At 42.3% G+C, this 22,320-nt stretch overlaps 2 protein-coding genes across 4 annotated transcripts in view; one reads left to right on the top strand and one right to left on the bottom strand.

Annotated features, from left to right (window-relative positions):
- LOC126379455 (guanine nucleotide-binding protein-like 1) overlaps positions 1-21,268 on the top strand; it is a 343,035-nt gene extending 321,767 nt beyond the window's left edge. The window contains exon 14 of the transcript XR_007568334.1: positions 21,183-21,268. The gene's annotated coding sequence lies outside the window, so the exon portion shown is untranslated. The remainder of the gene's footprint in view (positions 1-21,182) is intronic.
- LOC126379350 (endoribonuclease Dicer) overlaps positions 1-22,320 on the bottom strand; it is a 61,516-nt gene that overhangs the window by 15,555 nt on the left and 23,641 nt on the right. For all 3 annotated transcript variants that reach the window (XM_050028056.1, XM_050028057.1, XM_050028058.1), the window contains 17 exons: positions 21,628-21,746; positions 20,502-20,619; positions 19,850-19,997; positions 18,651-18,767; positions 17,437-17,546; positions 16,338-16,621; positions 15,416-15,594; positions 14,327-14,497; positions 11,324-11,462; positions 10,140-10,210; positions 8,621-8,729; positions 7,577-7,691; positions 5,821-5,920; positions 4,997-5,088; positions 3,762-3,928; positions 2,416-3,240; positions 472-624 (listed from right to left, as the gene is read on the bottom strand). In XM_050028056.1, coding sequence (XP_049884013.1) covers positions 472-624; positions 2,416-3,240; positions 3,762-3,928; positions 4,997-5,088; positions 5,821-5,920; positions 7,577-7,691; positions 8,621-8,729; positions 10,140-10,210; positions 11,324-11,462; positions 14,327-14,497; positions 15,416-15,594; positions 16,338-16,621; positions 17,437-17,546; positions 18,651-18,767; positions 19,850-19,997; positions 20,502-20,619; positions 21,628-21,746 — 3,017 coding nt within the window. The remainder of the gene's footprint in view (positions 1-471; positions 625-2,415; positions 3,241-3,761; positions 3,929-4,996; positions 5,089-5,820; positions 5,921-7,576; positions 7,692-8,620; positions 8,730-10,139; positions 10,211-11,323; positions 11,463-14,326; positions 14,498-15,415; positions 15,595-16,337; positions 16,622-17,436; positions 17,547-18,650; positions 18,768-19,849; positions 19,998-20,501; positions 20,620-21,627; positions 21,747-22,320) is intronic.

Below are 22,320 nucleotides of genomic sequence, written 5' to 3'. Positions count from 1 at the left end.
CCATAAATAGGGAAGGCCCGTGCCCCAGCAGTGGGGACGTTAATGGGCTGATGATGATGATGAAGATAACTATATTTTTTGACAATGGAAAGATTACATATAATTCTAAAACATAACTTATCACAGATCATTGTCGATAAAAAAGAAGAATTACCAACTATGTTACCTTACCTACTGAATAAAGATATTTTTACATTATTTTAAGTTTACGCGTTTCTTAAATTATGGATCTACCTACTCCACTCCAATCTCATCAGTCATCCCGTGATCATGGCACTTGCAACCGCGTCGAAATATCGGGAGTCTCATATCCCTGCTTTAAACGCGGTCTCTCTCTCTCTTTATTAAAGAGCTGCGCTCTTGTCGGTGGAGTAATCGCCACTCCTCTCTTCTTCCTTACTTCTTTCTTGTTTTCTTCTTCTTTTTTGTCTTTTTTTTTTCTTAAAAGATATTGTTGAATTTGTATCTTACCTGTTTGCTCCTCATGTGACTAAGCTTGCCTTCATGCACAGTGGGATGGGCACAGTACAAATAAGCAGTTATAGCAAACTTGAGGAAGCTGTCACCGATTGTCTCCAGCCGCTCCAAGTTTATACCATCATTCGCGTTCGACATTGTCAAAGCCTGGAATAAAAACCATAATCTGATATACTATAAAGAAATATACTCACAATCGTTTTAAGTTTACGCGGTTATTGGTGGTAATTCCTGTAAACACCATCTAATTTTATTTTAAGTTATATCTGTCATTTTCTTATCCATATAAAAAGAAAGGGACGGGTAATCAACAAGCTGAAAAATTTATGGAACACACGTCAATTTTAAGCACAAATCTAAAACAACCGTCTAAAAATTTTGCATTGGCCAATAATCCGACAGAATTATGTTGACAGCACACGTCAAACGGCTTGCATACCAGCGAGATACCTTTTGATTCGCCCGGGTTATTCATTCATTTACTCATTCTTCCTAAAATTAAGAGCTGTCAATCATCCGTCCCTTTCCTTTTCGGCGGATAAGAAATAGACAGGTATAACTTAAAGTAAAATTAGGAGGTGTCTACAGGAATCGGGGCCATTATCATAATTAAAACACATAATAACTGGTTCTTACTGCGTTTAAAGTAGGGATATGAGACTCCCGATATTTCGACACTGTTGCAAGTGTCATGATCATGGCGTGAACAACGCGGTTAGAACCCGTTATTATGTGTTTTAATTATACTCACAATCGCTAAGTTTTTCTTAAACAGCATCCGAACCGTGTGGTACATTAAGTAAATAATCAATCCTGAACCGGCGTGCGTGAATGACACGATTGATGAATGTGGAGGAAGCAAGAGAAGTGTGTCAGGATCGAAGCAAATGGAATGCCATATGCGCTTCGAATGAGATTATGTCTGCAGTCTATTGATAAATCTTCTATCGTGTGGGTTGTGAGGTGGATTACCAATCCCATCAGCCCTGGTGTCAGGGTTGCTATTGAGCCGCCAAAGGCCCCTGACATGGCTCATGTAACGATTACTCACATTAGAAAGTAGTAACCGGGACCTACAGCTTAACGTGCCTTCCGAAGCACGAATCATTTTACTTTCGGACAATCAGGTGATCAGCGTGTAATGTCCTGACCAAACAAGTCGTGAGCTGATGTTTATGTTACATTTTCTGTTATATTTTAGGTACAAAGCGTAACATGCTGTACGCGATTGTATCGAAGCTCTGGTCGCGTTGCCAGAGCGTTACAACACTAGAGGGCGGAGGCTCCACGCGCCCCAGAACGCTAGCCAGGCGCTGGGCATCCTGATGGCGAGAGAGGAACCAGACAAGTAAGTTAACTAATCTTCTATCCTGTGGGTTGTGGATCAACCTCATCAACCCTGGTTTCAGGGTTATTATTCAGCCGCCGACACATCCACATCACACACACATCGTTCAATAGAAAAAAAACTGGCAGCAACACACTCGCACCGCTAAAGGCGTTATCGACTGGCTGTGACGCGTCTAATGAGATCATATCTGAAATCTATTTCTATAGATATTTAGATATTTCTTGAGAGAGGAGAATGAAATATGTAAAAGTACGTTAAAAAGAAAACTTAAAATATAATTATTTGAGAATTAATAACTACCTACTACACAAACATCACATGCTTCTGACAGTGCTTATTTCAATTTTTATATTGAGTGATAAATGTAAGTTGTGCTAATTCTGTTTTGCTAGCAAATCTTTTCTTTGAATATTACTCTTATTTAAAGGTAGGTATTATAATTAGACTAAGGTAACGAGTGCAGGCTTGCCAACAAACTGCCTCTGCAGTTTGGCGAGACTATTGTTATGTAAATATTATAATACCACTTTGTGAATAAATAAATAAATAAATAATATTGGTAAGTGGGGGGGGGGGGAGGAACTTACCTGCAAAATAACGCTGGGACTCGGCCCGGGATGTCCTTCCAAGTTCGGCTGGTAGTCAAAATCGAACTCCTTTCCAGCCTTGCCGTCCAGGTAATACGGCTTACAGTCCTCCTGGTCCCTATTCTTATCAACCTTCGCCAGATATTCGTTGCTGTCAAACCCTATGTTCACAATCTTCTCGTTCACGTAATCAGGAGCATCAATATTAACATCCACCATCGAAAAACAATTCAACTTTTTAATATCGTCCTTAGGCAAAGAGTTCTTCAGCTCAGCAAGCAAAATTCGCTTGTTTTTCTCAATGTTTTCCAACGATATTTGCCCGTTTTCAATTAGATTCAAACCCGTATTGCCATAAGGGAATATTTCCTCGATTAATTCTAGGTTGCTGTTTTTAAGGTCCGCTTCAGATTGTTGGTTAGTAATGTCAAGTTCGTTAGGAATTTTGTGTGAAGTTAATTCGAGCTTTTCGTGAGAGTTCGTGAGTTCCTTCAGGGTTTTGAGTTCGAGATCATTTTCATGAACTTGTGTTTCAAGTTCGTTTTGTATGTCGAGTGCTTTTAAGAGTTCGTTCTGTGTAGTAAGTTCTTCACTAGTGTTTAAATCTAAATCTGTTGCACTAAGTTCTTCAATTTTTAATTTGTCTCTAATATCGAGTTCGAGTTTTTTGAGACTTGCGAGTTCTGTTCGAGCGAGTTTCTCGTGAGATTCTTTGGTTGGTTCTGGCAATATATCGGGCAAGGGTTGATCTTCGTATATGAGATGTCCGTTTTGTAAGATTTCTTTTTTATGTTGTTCCACCGAATCTCGAAACCTTCGTATGTACTGTAAAACACAAAAATAATATAATACACGACATAGAATCACACAGCATGCTTTTAGATATTAGAAATTTACCCAGTGACACTGTTCGTTAGGGCTGTGTTAAAATGGATCGCGATAAAATAAAAAAAAATCGCTAATGCCATTTTCGGCTAATCTACAATAATGTGAGGAGCTCGGTGGCGCAGCGGTAAACGCGCTCGGTCTGCGATTGTTGAAGTTAAGCAACTTTCGCAAAGGCCGGTCATAGGATGGGTGACCACAAAAAAGTTTCCATCTCGAGCTCCTCCGTGCTTCGGAAGGTACGTTAAGCCGTTGGTCCCGGCTGCATTAGCAGTCGTTAATTACCACCAATCCGCACTGGGCCCGCGTGGTGGTTTAAGGCCCGATCTCTCTATCCATCCATAGGGAAGGCCCGTGCCCCAGCAGTGGGAACGTCAATGGGCTGGTGATGATGATACAATAATGTAATGCGTTATAGCATTAAATCTTAGTTATCAGTGTCGATGTATGTGTTTTCGAACCTCTGTGGGAGCCTCTCCCTCCTTGACCAGGCGCTCGTGGCTCCGGCGGTCCCGCGCGTCATCCTCCTCGTCCGGCAGCGGCGCGGGGTTCACCTTCTTCTTGCGCTCCACGTCCACCGCCTCCGCCTCGTGCGCCGTTTTATATTCTATACGGACTCCCATGGCCGCTGGAAATTAATACATACACGTGGGATATAGAAATAACTCGGGACATTTTAAATATCTTTACTCCTTATATTTTAACGAGATCCTCTAACCCGGCCGACATCGCACCATCGAGTCGCCTTTCTTACTTTTTAAAACTGCCTTACGTCCCATTCATTAACCATCCTCCTTTCATACCATAAACAATCAAATTCGCATTCATTATCCTTCCATAGTATTCTCACTTTCCTACATACATACATACTGTTGCGAACTCTTCGCAGATTTTATAATCTTTTTATGTTTTTATACATACATACACATACATACATAAACTCACGCCTATTTCCCACCGGGGTAAGCAGAGACTATAGAATTCCATTTGCTTCGATTCTGACACACTTCTCTTGCTTCCTCCACATTCATCAATCGCTTCATACACGCACGCCGGTTCAGAGTAGATCGTATTACATCTTTTCTAAGAACATCTCCAATTTGGTCATCGTAAGTCCTTCTCGGTCTTCCTTTGTCAGCCCTACCATCACCTTTCGCTTTATATACCGCTTTTGAAATTCTAATATCCTTCATCCGCTCTACGTGTCCAAACCAACCTAACATTCCCCACATGTATATCTTTATATTACTACTACTCGGGGCCTCCGGATCGTGAGCCCAACGCTCAACCACTGGACCACGGAGGTCGTTAAACGGAGGTCCTTTAATTACGCCACAGACCATGACACACCTAACATCTTATGCCTGAGCTGATGATAGCCACCGAAAATGCTGTCGGGGTGGCGAAATACTCTCTCTCTTTATTTAAGAGCTGCGCTCTTGTCGGTGGAGTAATCGCCATTCCTCTCTTCTTCCCGCCAAATCCTTCACCTCCCGATACGACACGATCTGCACCTTTTCTTTTATTTGTTTCATAAATGTTCTCCTAGGTCTACCCCTTCCTCTCACCCCTCAATTTTTCCTTCTATGATGTTTGTTATAAACGAATCGTGTCGTATCAGGTGGCAAGATACTGAGCTAAAAAATCTGAATGCCATCGAAGCGACAAGAAGAAGAAGAATGATTGAGGAGCTTACCGTTAGAATTCTTACTGCTGAAAAACCCGCTGGTGTCCGTGTCATCATCGCTGACTTCGGAGTTGAGGTCCGAATCATCAGTGTCGAAATCACTGTCAATAATAATTTGATTAAATTAATTTCCTATCATCATCATCATCACCAGCCCATTAACGTCCCCACTGCTGGGGCACGGGCCTTCCCTATGGATGGATAGGGAGATCGGGCCTTGAACCATCACGCGGGCCCAGTGCGGATTGGTGGTTATTAACGCCTGCTATTGCAGCCGGGACCAACGGCTTAACGTGCCTTCCGAAGCACGGAGGAGTTCGAGATCAAAACTTTTTTTGTGGTCACCCATCCTATGACCGGCCTTTGCGAAAGTTGCTTAACTTCAACAATCGCAGACCGAGCGCGTTAACAGCTGCGCCACCAAGCTCTAATTCCTATATCCAAAGCTAAAAAAAGATCATAAAAATAAACTTAATGGCTTCCGTGGTCGAGTGGTTTGAGCGTTGGGCTCACGACCCGGAGGTCCCGGGTTCGAATCCCGATGGGGACATATTGCAAAAATCACTTTGTGATCCCTAGTTTGGTTAGGACATTACAGGCTGATCACCTGGTTGTCCAAAAAGTAAGATGATCCGTGCTTCGGAAGGCACGTTAAGCCGTTGGTCCCGGTTACTAATTACTGATCTAACTAAGTAGTCGTTATATGAGCCATGTCAGAGGCCTTTGGCGGCTCAATAGTAACCCTGACACCAGGGTTGATGAGGTTGGTACTCCACCTCACAACCCACACGATAGAAGAAGATACCAAAATAGCCAGTAACACCATAATTTACCTGGACATGTAAGAGCAGTCGCTGTCAGCCATGGAATACTTGCTGGACGGCTGGAACTGACACTTGGGCTTCTCAACCGGATCACACCAGTTAGTTCCACCTGGAGACAAAGATTTCATTACCATACGAAGTTTTTTTTTTATGTAGACTCATTGATAATTATCCCCCTAGCATTATCCCGTTTTTCACAGGGGCCGCTTACCTAACCTGAAGATTTGAAAGGGCCGGTTTTTTACAGAAGCGACTGCCTGTCTGACCTTCCAACCCGCGAAGGGAAAACCAGCCCAAAACAGGTTAGGTCACATGCCTCCGAAAATACATTTCTCGGGAATGTGGGCTTCCTCACAATGTTTTCCTTCACTGCTGAGCAGGTGATAATCATTTCTGATCCATACAATTCGAAAACAAATTCGAGAATCATTTGTTAAGGCCTGTGCTGCGTAACCTGCGACCTCAAAGTAAGAGGCAAGCGTTCTACGAGTACCAACTGGGCTACCATGGCTCTTGATGTCCTAGCTTTGAAATAGACTACTCTGGGCGCCATCCCACTCGCGTCAGTTAGTACTGCGAGGCGGAAGGCAAGAGGGAAACCTTTACGTTACTTTTACCAAAAAATGCCCTATTTGTCCCTAAAAAGTAGCATGTAGAATGCTACACCGACAAGAGCATGGCTCTTGAATTTATATTCATTTATTCATTGCAAAGTCACAAGCAGTTAGGTGTTACATACATGGTATTAGGTACATGTGACGCCCTGCAAGGGCGCAGCAACATAAGAGGTGACAGCAGCATCATTATAACAATATTAGTAAGTAACATAGTTAATTATGAATTAGACAAGTTAAAGGTAACAAAATTATTATACACCTACAAAAATTAATATACATCACAGTCTAAAATATATATATATTTTTAAAATTCTATTATTTATTAACTTATAATAATTATAATTATGTGTATTATTATTATTATTATTATTATGTAGTTTATGTAGTCGAAAGTGTATTTATTTTTATATGTACAAGTATTCCCATGCTGCACTATCCCGCTATATTACATAATATTCAATATCTCCTATACTTAAAGGTTGCCTGGAAGAGATTGCTACTTAGCAATAAGGCCGCCTATTGTACTAATTCTATTTCTCTTTTGTTTTGTATTTTGTTTTTTCCTGTTTGTGCAATAAAGTATTTGTTATGTTATGTTATAATATTTAAAACTATACAAGCAAGAATTAGCGATGAATTGATGTTCCACTGCTGGGCAAAGGCATCCACTTCTCTTTCCAACCCTCGCTGATGTGGGCATCATTCTGCCAAGTGTTCGGTCACCATAGGTGAGTACAGAGTACAGCGCCTTCTTTATTTTTTCTGGAGAACGTAGCCTGGAAAGTCCGGCATAATTATTTTTTTTTAAGAACGTCTAGGGCCCTGTGCCGAGGTTTTTCTTGCAGCTTCTTTTCAATTCTCAATTATTTATTGCATTCCATGTAGTACAATGGGGTGTTACATAGGCATAGGAACTATAACATGGACCCTGTAGGGCACAGTAACGTTGAAGGGAAGAGAGGAAGTGTGTATTAAAATTAAAACTAATCATTTAAAAATTCGTCTACAGTATAATAGCTCCCCTGGCTATACAGGTTGTGAAGCTGCAGTAGTTTTAGACGGACGAGACGTTCGTTATGTGAAAATTGACGATTCAAAGTGTAACTATGTTACCTGCTGAATGAAGATATTTTTGAATTTTGACATACCGGAAGCGGAAGTGACGAAGGTGAGGTTGGGCGGCAGTGGCTCCATGAACTCGTCGTACTCGTTGCTCGGGATGGAGGACGCCATGTCGTTACTCCAAGTGCCAATCTCGAAGCCCTGGAGAAGTTAGACGTATACTGTGCGTTACAGAAAAATAACTCAGTTGGTAGGGGATGCAGTTTTTTTTTATCATATATACAATTAACAATTACATTTTAAATAGTTAACATCGGAAAACCCTTAAAGGGTTTGTCCTGACATTAATCCCACATATTATTATACTAGTACATCTTATACTAAAGACAAGTACAATCAAATTGCGGCACCCAACGAAGTTGCTCGCGCAGCATAGACTGCTTGTTTTTACAAACACATGTTTATAGCGATATACCAAAGCGGCAATCTACACCTCAACGAACTACACCTCCGCTAACTCCTATAACCGCCTCCGCTCCTATAACTTCTTTTACCAACCACGTTACAAAATTCCACGTTCAAGCCTTGGCGCCGTCGTGGAGCTAACAGGCTCCATGCTCCAGTGGTTTGAACGTTGGGCTCACGATCCGGAGGTCCCGGGTTCAAATCCCGATGGGGACACATCACGAAAATCACTTTGTGATCCCTAGTTTGGAGATTACAGGCTGATCACCCGATTGTCCGAAAGAAAGATGATCCGTGCTTCAGAAGGCACGTTAGGCCGTTGGTCCCGGTCAGTACTTATTGATGTAAGTATGTAGTCGTTACATGAGCCATGTCAGGGGCCTTTAGGCGGCTCAATAATAACCCTGACGCCAGGGTTGAAGAGGTTGGTATTCTATCAGTAAGTAGTAACCGGGACCAACGGCTTAACGTGCCTTCCGAAGCACGGATCATCATACTTTCGGACAATCGGGTGATTAGCCTGTAATGTCCTAACCAAACTAGGGATCACAAAGTGATATTTGTGATATGTCCCCACCGGTAATCGACCTGGGATCTCCGGATCGTGAGCCCAACGCTCAACCACTGGACCACGGAGCCCGTTGATGTTATGTAATGTTACTTACACTTTCAGCAGCTTCCTTCTCGTGTAGAATGTCATTGATCGTCTTCTCTCTCGTTCCTTCTTCTGTCGTCCCTTCTTCGTCGTTCTTCGAGTCTTTGTCTTCTATTTCTCTGAAATATAAGAGAAGTAGAAGATTCCAGGTTGATGGTAGGACTGGCAGAGGAAGACCGAGAAGGACTCACGATGACCAAATTGGAGATGTCCTTAGAAAAGGTTTAATACGATCTACTCTGAACCGGCGTGCGTGTATGAAGCGATTGATGAATGTGGAGGAAGCAAGAGAAGTGTGTCAGGATCGAAGCAAATGGAATTCTATAGTCTCTGCTTACCCCGGTGGGAAATAGGCGTGAGTTTATGTATGTATGTATGTAGAAGATTCCAATGGGCACATATAGTTTTTTGTTTCACTGTCTTTTGATTCCCCAACCGGCTGCAGCTGAAAATCAGCGTCATAGTCCAGCTACAGCTAGGCCGTGACATTTGCTGAGCTGAAGCCATTATGTATAATAATTATAAAGTAATTTAATTACCTAAGTATGTTACCTATGTTAATTAATGTTAAGTATGCCGAACAAATATTTTTTCTTTCTTACTGACACAGACAAGCGCCATCTAGCGCAAACCTATTGTAACAATTTAGTATAGCTAGCTGGCTGCGTCCATATTTTATGATAGGAAAATTGTAAAGCAGTAACCTAAAGAACCAACAGATGGCGCTGGTAACCAACGCCAAATAAAAAGAGAGACAAAATGGAGTAACAACGAACGACGCATTTTATTTTCCCGCTCCCTAATAATTATTATATTCAACAAAGTCATACCAAATATACCAAAGCTATATCCTATTACTTCACTTACATATCACATAAAAATACTTCTTGATCCCTAGTTTGGTCAGGACATTGCAGGCTGGTCACCTAATGTGCAATATAATAATGCTTTTAGAGGCATGATGCGATTACCGTGGCGGTGTAGCGCGTCTGGCATGTTTGCTGAGCATAGGGTCAACGATTTTTTCGCGGTACTAAGAAATCTGAGGGCCTCCTTCGAACAGAGAGCACGTGCATCCCCGAACAAGATAGTAGTATCTATATACTACGGCTTTTATATACATGACACGAATTTTAACAAGAATATTTATATGTGACATAATGTATATCCTGTTGACATGTTTAACCATTTAATTTAATTTATTTTATTGCATGGTATTTTATTTTATTTTGTTTTATTGTATTTTTTATTGTATTGAAATGTAATTTGTAATGCTATGGGACTAGTACCTGAAATAAACGATAAATAAAAAAATAAAAAAAAATGTCCGAAAGTAAGATGATCCGTATGTCGGAGGGCATGATAAGCCGTTGGTCCCGGTTACTATTTACCGATGTAAGCGAGTAATCGTTACATGAGGCACGTCAGGGGCCTTTGCCGGCTCAATAGTAACCCTGACACCAGGGTTGATGAGGTCGGTAATCCACTTCACAACCCACACGACAGAAGGACTAAGCAATCAGACTTACTTCATAGCTTTTTCTTTTGTATCCTCTTCGTCCTTCTTTTTTTCGCTTTTCTCCGAATCCGCGTTGAGTACCTGAACATAATAGAAAATCACAATATAGCGGACCTAATTCCAATTCAAATTCAAAAATATCTTAATTCAGTAGGTAACATAGTTACACTTTGAATCGTCAATTTTTACATAACGAACGTCTCATCCGCCTAAAACTACTGCAACTTCTCACAACCCGTATAGCCGGGGAAAAGAAGCTGCAAGAAAAACCTCGGCGCAGGGCCCTAGACGTTTTTTAAAATAATAAACATAAAATATTTTTATACAATTGAGTAATTTAGCTGCCTAATATCAGTTCTCAGACAGTTTACCAGCTAACTAGTTGACCAGCTAGTTCCGCCCACATGTAACAGATGGCGCCACAAATCAATAATGCAGTCGTGAAACGCGCTATCGAAGTTTGCACAGCGCGACGTATATATACAACTTCCAACATAACACCGTTAGATCGTCGATTCCTAGTCACACTACCAACTTGCGGCTAGCGGGGTACTATGCATAACAGAACGGCCAAAGATGCAAAGAAAAAGATGCAAAAAAAAATAATAATGAAGAATCAATGAAGATGTATACGTAAATACATCTTTGCGATAATATTTGTCTATGTCCGGTCACGAGCAATATATGTATACACTTTGGTACCATGTCACATTAACTTTTTTGACAAATTGAACTGTAAGTCTCACTAAATGTCAAATATGTTAGTGCGACAGAGTCCTAAAATGGGTACATTATATTGCTCATGACTGTACACACTAATTCTATGAAAATAATTTGGTATATATTATAATTTATGTACACCATTAACACATGTTTATGGAACACGATGTTCGTGCGTCACCCAACAGGGTCCACATAATACCAGCGTCGTGGTTCACGCCGCGACTTGTGCTGAGTGAGGCCCTTTTATCTCAGGACGTCCACCACCACCTTATGATCATTTCGACAAACATCCGTCTTGCTTTTTTGTAATTATTTTAGTGGAAATTTGATATGATGTTGTTGTCTTTTTTTTTTGTGTGTGGCGTCCTTTTATAATAAACTTTTTCTATTCTATTCTTTATGGTGGCACCATCTGTTGCATATGGGCGGAACTAGTTGGTTACTTGACTCAGCCGCATATTGAGCACTCACCTCAGCCAGGCTCCAGCCGAAGTCCAGGGGCGGCCATTGGAACCCGGGACAGGTTTCCTCGTCAATCTTGGGTATACCAAGACCCACCTCTATGGCCACTGCGCGACGGATCTCATCCGCTATGAGCAGCGCGTTTATCCTGTTAAGTAACGAGAAAGACAATGATTGTGGCCATCAGGCATTGGTGTACAGTTTAGTGACACCGTACCGAATACTGAGGGGGATGATTCAGCCCATGATTTTGAGTTGATATCGGGTAGAATTTTTCATCGCAAAAGTTTACATACAAATAATGTACCTACACAATATTTGAACTGTACTGTCCAGTACCTAATTATCTAAATTACAAATTAATAAATTCATCGTAACTGTAGAACGTGTGCTCAAGAAGCCAACGTTTGAGTCGCGATTTAAAAGAAGGTATGACGGTGCGTCAGTGACGTGTGTCGGCAGTTTACTGTACACCGACGGGCCTATGACGTGGGTCAGCCGATCGGACTTGGCGAGTCTGTGACGAACACCTACCAGTCTACCACCATTCCGCAGGTTGCGTCCATGCACCTCCCTAGCCGTTATGTATTCATGCATACATGAATTTTGCGACAGAAAATTCCACTTGATATCAACTCAGAATCATGGATGGATCCAGGGGGTCATAGGCGTCATGACGTCTGCGAACTGGTGACATAAAAACCCCTGTCATAAAAGCTGGATCCGCCCCTGAGTCTGACTCATCCCCCTTTGCATTCGTTACGATGTCACTAACACCTTTTTTTTTTTTTTTTTTTTTTATTTATTTATTGTTGAAAACATTTTACATAAGGATACAATTGAATCGCATTGCTAAACCTTGCAGGTTTGTCTCAATGCAATATTCCGCTATTGTTACAGTTTGTACTTCAGAAGTATACCATTAATTAATAACACTATTCAACAAATAAAGTACACATGTCAAACGCCAAACGCATACATGGACGAAAGAACCGGTAGGATAGGTAATTCGCCACAAGTGAGGCGCATCATACCTACGTATGAGCGGGCGATTCCGAGAAACTGGCAAGCAGCAAACAAGTAAACAAGATAGTAAACAGGGTGCTCCAAATTCACACATCAAGTCACATACTTTGTAGGTTTTCAAACATGTACCTTTTTAATATATTGTTGAGGTTTTTTGGTGTGATTTTATGCCTAATTTCAATTGGTATCTGATTTATTAAGTCAGGTACGATGTAATTAGACACTCGTTTACCGTAAAAATTGTTAAATTTGGGCTTATTTAATATATGATTTGTTACCTGCCTAGTTATTTTGAAGTGTGATATTGGATCCTGTATTTCAGTTCTAAAGTATTGTTCTTTTAGCATCTGGAGTTTAAATTTAACATGGACCGGTAGTATTTTACAGAAATAGAAAAGATCATAGTCGTTATTTAATTTATTTTTTATATTATAGGGTATTATCATTTTCAGTAGTCTTACTTGTAGTTTGTATATCCGGTCTAGATAAGATTTAAATGTACGACCGTAGCTGCTAAGCCCGTAAGATACAATACTTTCTACTAACGCTGTGTACATTGCCAGTCTGACTTGGTATGGTATTTTGTTTCGGATAATATAAAATTTTGCCAAGACAGCACGCAACTTGTTACATACCGAGTCTATATGAGCCTCCCAATTAAAATTAGTGTCAATAATTAGTCCGAGGTATTTTTGTTCTGTAACCTGCTGGAGTGGCAAACAGTCACAGTGTTTAGGAGCATCAACATTGTGCAAACAATGGTGATTGTGCCCTATAATTTTTACCATAGTGACAGTTCGTGACTGGTTGGAGTGCACGTGAAGCAGTTTTGTCTTTTCTCCATTCAACACAAGTCCAGCGTCATGAGACCACCGACATACAATATCAAAATCTTGCTGAAGTTTTCGTTCCGCGTCTTTTAAATCTCGTTCTGCAGAAACTAGACATGTGTCGTCTGCGAATTGATAGATACTGCAATTTTTGATGCAGTTATTTAAGTCATTGACGTACGACAGATAATGTAGTGGGCCAAGAACGGATCCTTGTGCGGTTCCCTCCGTCACGTAAACTTTTTCACTACAAGATTTTCCTATCTTCACATGGTAGGTCCTGTTATCAAGGTAATTTTTGCACCACTCAAGAATCCGTCCCCTCACGCCTGTGTCGGCTATCTTTTGTACAAGCAGTTCGTGTCGTAACACATCAAATGCCTTAGTATAATCTATCAATACAATAAGCACATGTTTTTTGTCATTGAGATGTTTATTTATTTCATCAGCAAACCTAGACAGCAACATGGTCGTGCTTTTGTTAGGCTGAAAACCGTACTGATTGTGTGACAGCACGTCATGGGTGGTATAGAACTCATGTATTTGATTACTGATAAATTTCTCCACAACTTTATCAATGATAGGAAGCATTGTTATACATACATACATACATAAACTCACGCCTATTTCCCACCGGGGTAAGCAGAGACTATAGAATTCCATTTGCTTCGATCCTGACACACTTCTCTTGCTTCCTCCACATTCATCAATCGCTTCATACACGCACGCCGGTTCAGAGTAGATCGTATTGAACCTTTTCTAAGGACATCTCCAATTTGGTCATCGTAAGTCCTTCTCGGTCTTCCTCTGCCAGCCCTACCATCAACTTTCGCTTTATATACCGCTTTTGCAATTCTATTATCCTTCATCCGCTCTACGTGTCCAAACCAACCTAACATTCCCTTCTCAATCCTAGTCACTATATCGTCTTTTACACCACATCTCTGTCTAATCACACTGTTTCTCACTCTATCACTCAACTTCACACCGCAGATGCTACGCAAAGACCTCATTTCTACGGCATTTATCCTACTTTCATGCTTCTTCTGCCATACCCAACATTTACTACCGTACTTCAGCGTCACTAACACCCTGTATAATAAACGTTTCTTTCTTTCTCTCGAGAGATTTCCAGGCGACCTTTGCGTGGACTCACCTATACAAGACACAGGGCAGTGCGACGGTGGCGAACCACAGCGGGGCTGCGAAGGGATGCACTCGGCATAACTCTGGTACTAATATCTGCTTCTGGTCTAACCGGTCCCTCTTGGCTCGGCGGGTGCGTTCTGAAGACACGGGCAGGGCCACGCCTTTGCGGTTTACGTATCTGTAAAGATTTATTTTTTTCATTCATTACCAGGTAAGTAACTGTGGAAGTCACATGAGGAAGTGCTAGTAAGAGTAAGGGAAAAGGAAAAATATTGAGAGTTATTGAGGACAGAAGAGGCAAGATATATTAAAAACATAGAATACAAACATAAACATAGTGTCCAATCATCCTGTCTGCAACCTGCGACTCCTTGGTCTTTCCCTTCCTCTTTCCTTGTAGCTACAAGGAAAAAGAGTGCAAGGGGAGAGAAGAGCTTACATGGCGTCGTTTTTTTTTTTTGACGTGACTTATTGTAGATTTGCCGCAGATGGCATTAACTACTTGGCCAGACAAATGGGGAGCGCTGAAGGCTCTCACCCGGTCACCCGGTACAACGTTTAAGACAACAGGCCTGAGGGTGCCCAGTTGGGCGCGAACCTCGGCTCATGGCGTCGTCTGAGAGGAACTTACATGGCGAACGTCGTGTCTTATAAGGAAGTGAAGGAGTTTGCCTTTGATAGACAAGAATGGAGAATGCTACACGGACAAGAGCGTGGCTCTTAAATTTGTGATGATGAAGTCACTGTGGTAGCCCAGTTGGCAGAACGCTTGCCTCTCACTTTAAGATCGCAGGTTCGAAACCCGCACAAGCGTAAACCAATGATTGTCGAATTTGTTTTCCAATTCATGTTTGGATCGTAAATGATTATCACGTGCTCAGCGGTGAAGGAAAACATTGCGGAAACACACTTTCCCGAGAAATGCATTTTCGGAGGTTTGTGACCGGTTATGGGGTGGTTTTCCCTTCGCGAGTTGTAAGATCAGACAGGCAGTCATTTCTGTAAAAAAACGGACCTGTCAAATCTCCAAGTTAGGTAAGCGGACCCTGTGAAAAACGGGATAATTCTAAGGAGATCATGATTCTTGATATGATACCTAGGGGTCAGCAAGTTGAGCCGGTTGCTGGTATGGTCGACGTCCAGGAGTGGCTGGTTGCTCTGGGTGAGGGTGACGCCGTACTTGCTGCTGTAATACTGGCGGAAGGTCGTGTGGCTCGCTGAAGGGAACTCCGAGTCGGGAGTCAGGTTCCAGCAGATCTCGGCCACTAGGAAGAACTGGGGAAACACATCATATTAGTTTCAGGTTAAGATTTCAACAGCATTCAACTTTAACAGCTTTATTAGTGTGGTGATATGTTATGCTACGTTATGCTATGTTATCAAACAGCCTCAGTGGTCTAGTGGTTAGAGCGTTAAGCTCACGAACCGGAGGTCCGGGTTCGATTCCCCATGGGAACATTGTCGAAATCACTTTGTGAGATGATTCCGTGCTACGGAAGGCACGTTAAGCCGTTGGTCCTGGCTATTGGCCGTAAAAACACCACCACCAACCCGCAGTGGAGCAACATGGTGGAGTATGCTCCATACCCCCTCCGGTTGATTGCGGGGAGGCCTGTGCTCAGCATTGGGACGTATATAGGCTGTTATGTTTATGCCGTTGAAGAGTTGAAGAAAAGAGAACCATATTGAAGACTATAGAGAACCGGAGAGGAAATATGATTGGCCACCTGATACGACACGATTCATTTATAACAAACATTATAGAAGGAAAAATTGAAGGGAAGAGAGGAAGGGGTAGACCTAGGATAACATTTATGAAACAAATAAAAGAGAAGGTGCAGGTCGTGTCGTATCGGGAGGTGAAGGTTTTGGCGGGAAGAAGAGAGGAATGGCGGTTACTCCACCGACAAGAGCGCAGCTCTTAAATAAAGAGAGAGAGAGAGATGTTTATGCCATGTTATGCTATGTTATGCTACGTTATGCTGTTTTATGCTATATTATATTATGCAATGACATACCTGGGGTTGATCCTGGTTCCTATACCACGGAGTAACGACAGCCTCCCTATACTTCTCAGGGTCGAACACGAACGTCTCGCCCTCCTTCAACAGAGGATTAGACATTTTCTTCACTTCCCCATTCTTCTTCTCAACTTTCTTCACGGATTCTTCTTCTTCTTCATCGTGATGCCAGAGGTTCGGTCTTTCTATTTCCGAATGCTTCTTTTCTTCTGTGTGCTGGTATATTAGCTCTAGGAATGACCAGTCGATGTCCATTTTCGATGTGCCGTCTTCTCGTGTCGCTATAGTAATTAAATAAAAAAAAATGCTTAGATCTTCTTCTTATCGTGTGGGTTGTGAGGTGAATTACCAACCTCATCAACACTGGTGTCAGGGTTATTATTGAGTCGCCGAAGGCCCCTGACATGGCTCATGTAACGACTACATACTTACATCAGTAAGTAGTGACCGGGACCAACGGCTTAACGTGCCTTCCGAAGCAAGGATCATCTTTCGTAACGAATACTGAGGGGGATGATTCAGGTCAATATTCTGAGTTAATATCAAGTGGAATTTTCCGTCGTAAAAGTATAAAATTGAAAATATGTAATTTAAAAAAGTAACGAATTTTGCGACGGAAAATTCCACATGATATTAACATAGAATCATGGTCTGAATCTTAACGGCCCCCGTGGTCCAGTGGTTGAGCATTAGGCTCACGATCCGGAGGTCCCGAGTTCGAATCCCGGTGGGGACATATCACAAAAATCACTTTGTGATCCCCAGTTCGGTTAGGACATTACAGGCCGATCACCTGATTGTCAAAAAAGTAAGATGATTCGTGTTTCGGAAGGCACGTTAAGCCGTTGGTACCGGTTACTATTTACTGATGTAAATAAGTAGTCGTTACATGACTCATATCAGGGGCCTTTGGCGGCTCAATAGTAACCCTGACAGCAGGGTTGATGAGGTTGGTAATTCACCTCACAACCCACACGATAGAAGAAGAATCATCCCCCTTAGTATTCGTTACTATGTCACTAACACACTGTATATAAAAAAAACAACAATCATTCATCTTTTTTTTTTGATGTATCTTCCAATAAATAATACTCACATTTGATAGTAGGAACGATGTAGTAATTGTTGTGGGTTGACCCCTCACTCTGGAGCTTCATTCCTCGACGACGGACCCTCAGAACCTCGGCGAAGACAAACCTCATGAATCTAAGAACGAAAACAGAATAAGCATTTTTTTTTGACCTGACTTATTGTAGATTTGCCGCAGATGTCATTAACTACCGGACAAATTGGAAGCGCTGAAAGCTCTCACCCGGTACAACGGTTAAGACAACAGGCCTGAGGGTGCCCAGTTGGGCGCGAACCTCGGCTCAGGGCGGCAGAGTACGTATAAAACGGCCACTCTCCGCCCCCCCACCAGCGGCTGAGCTAGGTTTACCTCACCCCCTCGAATACAGTTCAGACTTGAATCGTGAAGGCAGCGCGCGAAAAGTTGATTTTTTTATTAGTTTAAGTTTAAATGTTCCAATTTTGAAATTGGACGCCGATTCGAATATTATACAGGGTGTTAGTGACATCGTAACGAAAACTTTGAGGGGTGATTGAGGCCATGATTCTGAGATGATATCAAGTGGAATTTTCCGTCGCAAAAGGATGGAATTGAAAATAATTAAAAAAAACACAAAAATATTCAGGAATATTCAGACTGAAAATTCCACTTGATATCAACTCAGAATCATGGTCTGAACCATCCCCCTCAGTATTCGTTACGATGTCACTAACACCCATACCTACTTGTATGCCTACCTGTATGTACTTGTACGGGGTGTTAGTGACATCGTAACGAATACTGAGGGGGATGATTCAGCTGATTATTCTGAGTTAATATCAAGTGGAATTTTTCATCGCAAAAGTATAGAAATGAAAAAAATTAAAAAAATAAAATAAAAAAAATCATGAATTTTGCGACGAAAAATTCCACTTGATATTAACTCAGAATTATGGCCTGAATCATCCCCCTGAGTATTCGTTACGATGTCACTAACACCCTGTATATATATTAACAAGAAATGTGAGTTGTTCGATGAATGCTTCGGTCAACCGTTCGTCGGTAAAGGATGGGTTCGATACAAAGTTGACTCGGAAGAATGATCGTTCGTTAAAAACATAATTCGAAAAATATTTCAGTCGAATAAGCATTCATCGAACTACTGACATTCGAACTAAAGTTACAGACCCCGAATCGTGAGCCCAACGCTCAACCACTGGACCACGGAGGCCGTTATCTGATGCTGAAGGTGTCGTACTCACCTCCTGACCAGCCGCCCTCGACGGGGTGACACCCTCACATCGGCGTCAGGTACATACTCCACGGATACCCTGACTTCTCCTGACCTCGTGTATACTGGAAACGCTGGGATTTGAAGGCTATGGAGAAACAGACAAATACATTCATAACATCATCATCAATATATCGTCACATAACTATTTATTGTTTTCTGTTACTTTTTTTGCCCCGTTACGTGGGACTTAAACATAACAAACATACTGTATATTAGCTTTCTTTTTTTACGTGACTTATTGTAGATTTGCCGCAGATGGCATTAACTACTTGGCCGGACAAAAAAAACTGCATATTAGCATAGAATAAGGAATAATACGTATAGAATGGCAAATCTCCACTCTCCCCACCAGCGTCTGAGCTAGGTATTACCTCACTACCCCTCAAACATAGTTTAAACTTAAATCGTATGGCGTCAGACGTCACTTTGGCGGCGAGAGGTTGCTGCCGCCAAAGGATGTTTTCATGGTACCGAACTGAGCATAGCACCCCGCTAGTCACGAGTTGGTAGTGTGACTAGGGATCGACGATCCGACGGTGTTATGTTGGAAGTTGTATATATGCGTCTTGCTGTGTAAACTTCGATATCGCGTTTCACGACTGCTTGAAGACTGCATTATTGAATGTGGCGCCATCTGTTGCATGTGGTCGGAACTAGGTGGCCAACTAGTTGGGTGCGCCACAGATGCGCGTGTACGATAACGTCAATGTGTGGTGTCTGTGTAAAACGAGGTTATTTGTATGAAGTGTCCGGGGTGTGGTAATAGTTAACTGTCAGTTGAGGAGCTCGGTGGCGCAGCGGTAAACGCGCTCGGTCTCCGATTGTTGAAGTTAAGAAACTTTCGCAAAGGCCGGTCATAGGATGGGTGACACACAAAAAAAAAAGTTTTCATCTCAAGCTCCTCCGTGCTTCGGAAAGCACGTTAAGCCGTTGGTCCCGGCTGCATTAGAAGTCGTTAATAACCATAAATCCGCACTAGGCCCGCGTGATGGTTAAAGGCCCGATCTCCCTATCCATCCATAGGGAAGGCCCGTGCCCCAGCAGTGGGGACGTTAATGGGCTGATGATGAAGATATTAGTCAGTGAGCCGCCTTTGGCTAATAACCCTGACAGCAGGGTTGATGAGGTTGACCCACAACCCACACGACAGAAGATTAGTTAACTTACTTGTCTGGTTCCTCTCTCGCCATCAGGATGCCCAGCGCCTGGCTAGCGTTCTGGGGCGCGTGGAGCCTCCGCCCTCTAGTGTTGTAACGCTCTGGCAACGCGCACCAGAGCTTCGATACAATCGCGTACAGCATGTTACGCTTTGTACCTAGAATAGATAACATAACCATCAGCCCACGACTTGTTTGGTTAGGATATTACAGGCTATATTTTTACGTGACTTGTTGTAGATTTGCTACAGATGGCATTAACTATTTGGCCGGACAAATGGGGAGCGCTGAAGGCTCTCACCCGGTAAAATCGATAATCACACTAATTCGTATCTACTAAATAATCACTAACCTTATAATAACCTTGTAACTTTTTTAACAACCTACATAAATGGGGCTTAAAGGAGTCGCCATACTGTGAATGTGGTCACCTGGATAAAACCCTATCTCACATAGTGAACGAGTGCCCTCTACACCGGTTCCCAGGTGGCATAGCCGGGCTGCATTGTGTGACGGATGCGGCAGAGACTTGGTTAGGGGAGCTTAAGCTGGATATATGATCCACGCAGGATATTTTATTTTTGTCTGCCATACGCAATAATAAAAACTTTTTTAACTCAATCAATCAATCAATCAATCAACCAACCAACCAATCAACTTACCAGTATTCTTGACAGCGGCAGTAGCATCTTGCGTAGGAGCTTCCTTCACGTTGGATGGATCTATCTCTGCATCAGTTGCATCCACCACTGGTTGACAGTCTGTGAACGCCCACGCAGTCTGAAAAGTATAACTTTTTGTTGTTGGCCTCCGTGGTCCAGTGGTTGAGCGTTAGGCTCACGATCCGGAGGCCCCGGGTTCGAATCCCGGTGGGGACATATCACAAAAATCACTTAGTGATCCCTAGTTTGGTTAGGACATTACAGGCTGATCAACTGATTGGCCAAAAAGTACGATGATCCGTGAAATTTGACGTGTTATCCATAAATTTTATGCCTGTCGATTGCCCGTCCCTTTCCTTTTCGGCGGATAAGAAAATGACAGATATAACTTAAAATAAGATGGTTGAAGAAATAGGATATAGAATTGGTATGACTTTGATGAATATAATAATTATTAGGGAGTGGGAAAATAAAATGCGTCGTTTCGTCGTTACTCCATTTTGTGTCTCTTTTATTTTGCGTTGGTTACCAACGCCATCTGTTGGTTCTTTTGGTTACTACATAAACATAAAACATAAACTGCCTATATACGTCCCACTGCTGGGCACAGGCCTACCCTCAATCAACCGGAGGAGGTATGGAGCATACTCCACCACGCTGCTCCACTGCGGGTTGGTGGAGGTGTTTTTACGGCTAATAGCCGGGACCAACGGCTAAACGTGCCCTCCGAAGCACGGAATCATCTTACTTTTTCGGACAATCAGGTGATACAAGCCTGAAAAGTCTGTCTTTTGGTTACTACTCTACAATTTTCCTATCATAAATATGGATGTAGCTTGCTAGCTAAACTAAATTGTTACAATAGGTTTGCACTAGATGGCGCTTGTCTGTGACAATGGTATTTACAGGAATTAGCACCAATAACCGCGGAAACCTCAAACGATGGTGATGTAGATTTGACTTGTATCAAATCAAATCAAATATACTTTATCGCACACAACATACAAAACAAATTAACACAGATGATGATAGATACAGTACAATCTGGCGGCCTTATTGCTAAGCAGCAATTTCTTCCAGGCAACCAGTGGATAGGAAACATTATTACAATTTGGTATCAACTTACTCTTTTGTAGTAATATTGCCTGCGTTTCGTTGTTCCCGGCCTTGCACAGTCGCTGGGGTCGCCACTGTCTCCCATATTGCATGTCGAGTCCAGTTCTGCTGCTTTGAAGTTCTCCTTGCCTGAAACAAGCAATAGGGCATTTGACTAGGTCTTCTTCTTCTATCGTGTGGTTTAGGAGGTGGAGTACCAACCTCACCTACTGGGCGAGCTGGCGCCATCTTAGGCCTCGTCAATACCTTCGGGCAAGTCTGGGGCCAAGTTTTTTTTCTGACGTGATATTGTAGATTTGCCGCAGATGGCATTAATTACTTGGCCGGACAAATGAGGAGCGCTTCTTCTTCTAGCGTGTGGGTTGTGAAGTGGAGTATCAACCCCATTAACCCTGGTGTCAGGGTTACTATTGAGCCGCCAAAGGCCCCTGACATGACTCATGTAACGACTACTTACTCACATCAGTAAGTAGTTACCGGGACCAACGGCTTAACGTGCCTTCCGAAGCACGGATCATCTTACTTTCGGACAATCAGGTGATCAGCAATGTCCTAACCAAACTAGGGATCACAAAGTGATTTTTGTGATTGGACCCCACCGGGAATCGAACCCGGGACCTCTGGAACGTGAGCACATCGCTCAACCACTAAATCACAGAGGTCGTCCATATAATGGTAACACTTACGTCATCAATGGGCTAGC

This window comes from Pectinophora gossypiella, chromosome 29 (assembly GCF_024362695.1).
Source record: "Pectinophora gossypiella chromosome 29, ilPecGoss1.1, whole genome shotgun sequence".
NCBI lineage: Eukaryota > Metazoa > Arthropoda > Insecta > Lepidoptera > Gelechiidae > Pectinophora > Pectinophora gossypiella.
The sequence above is the reverse complement of the archived record's forward strand: the minus strand, read 5'-3'. Positions and strand labels throughout refer to the sequence as shown.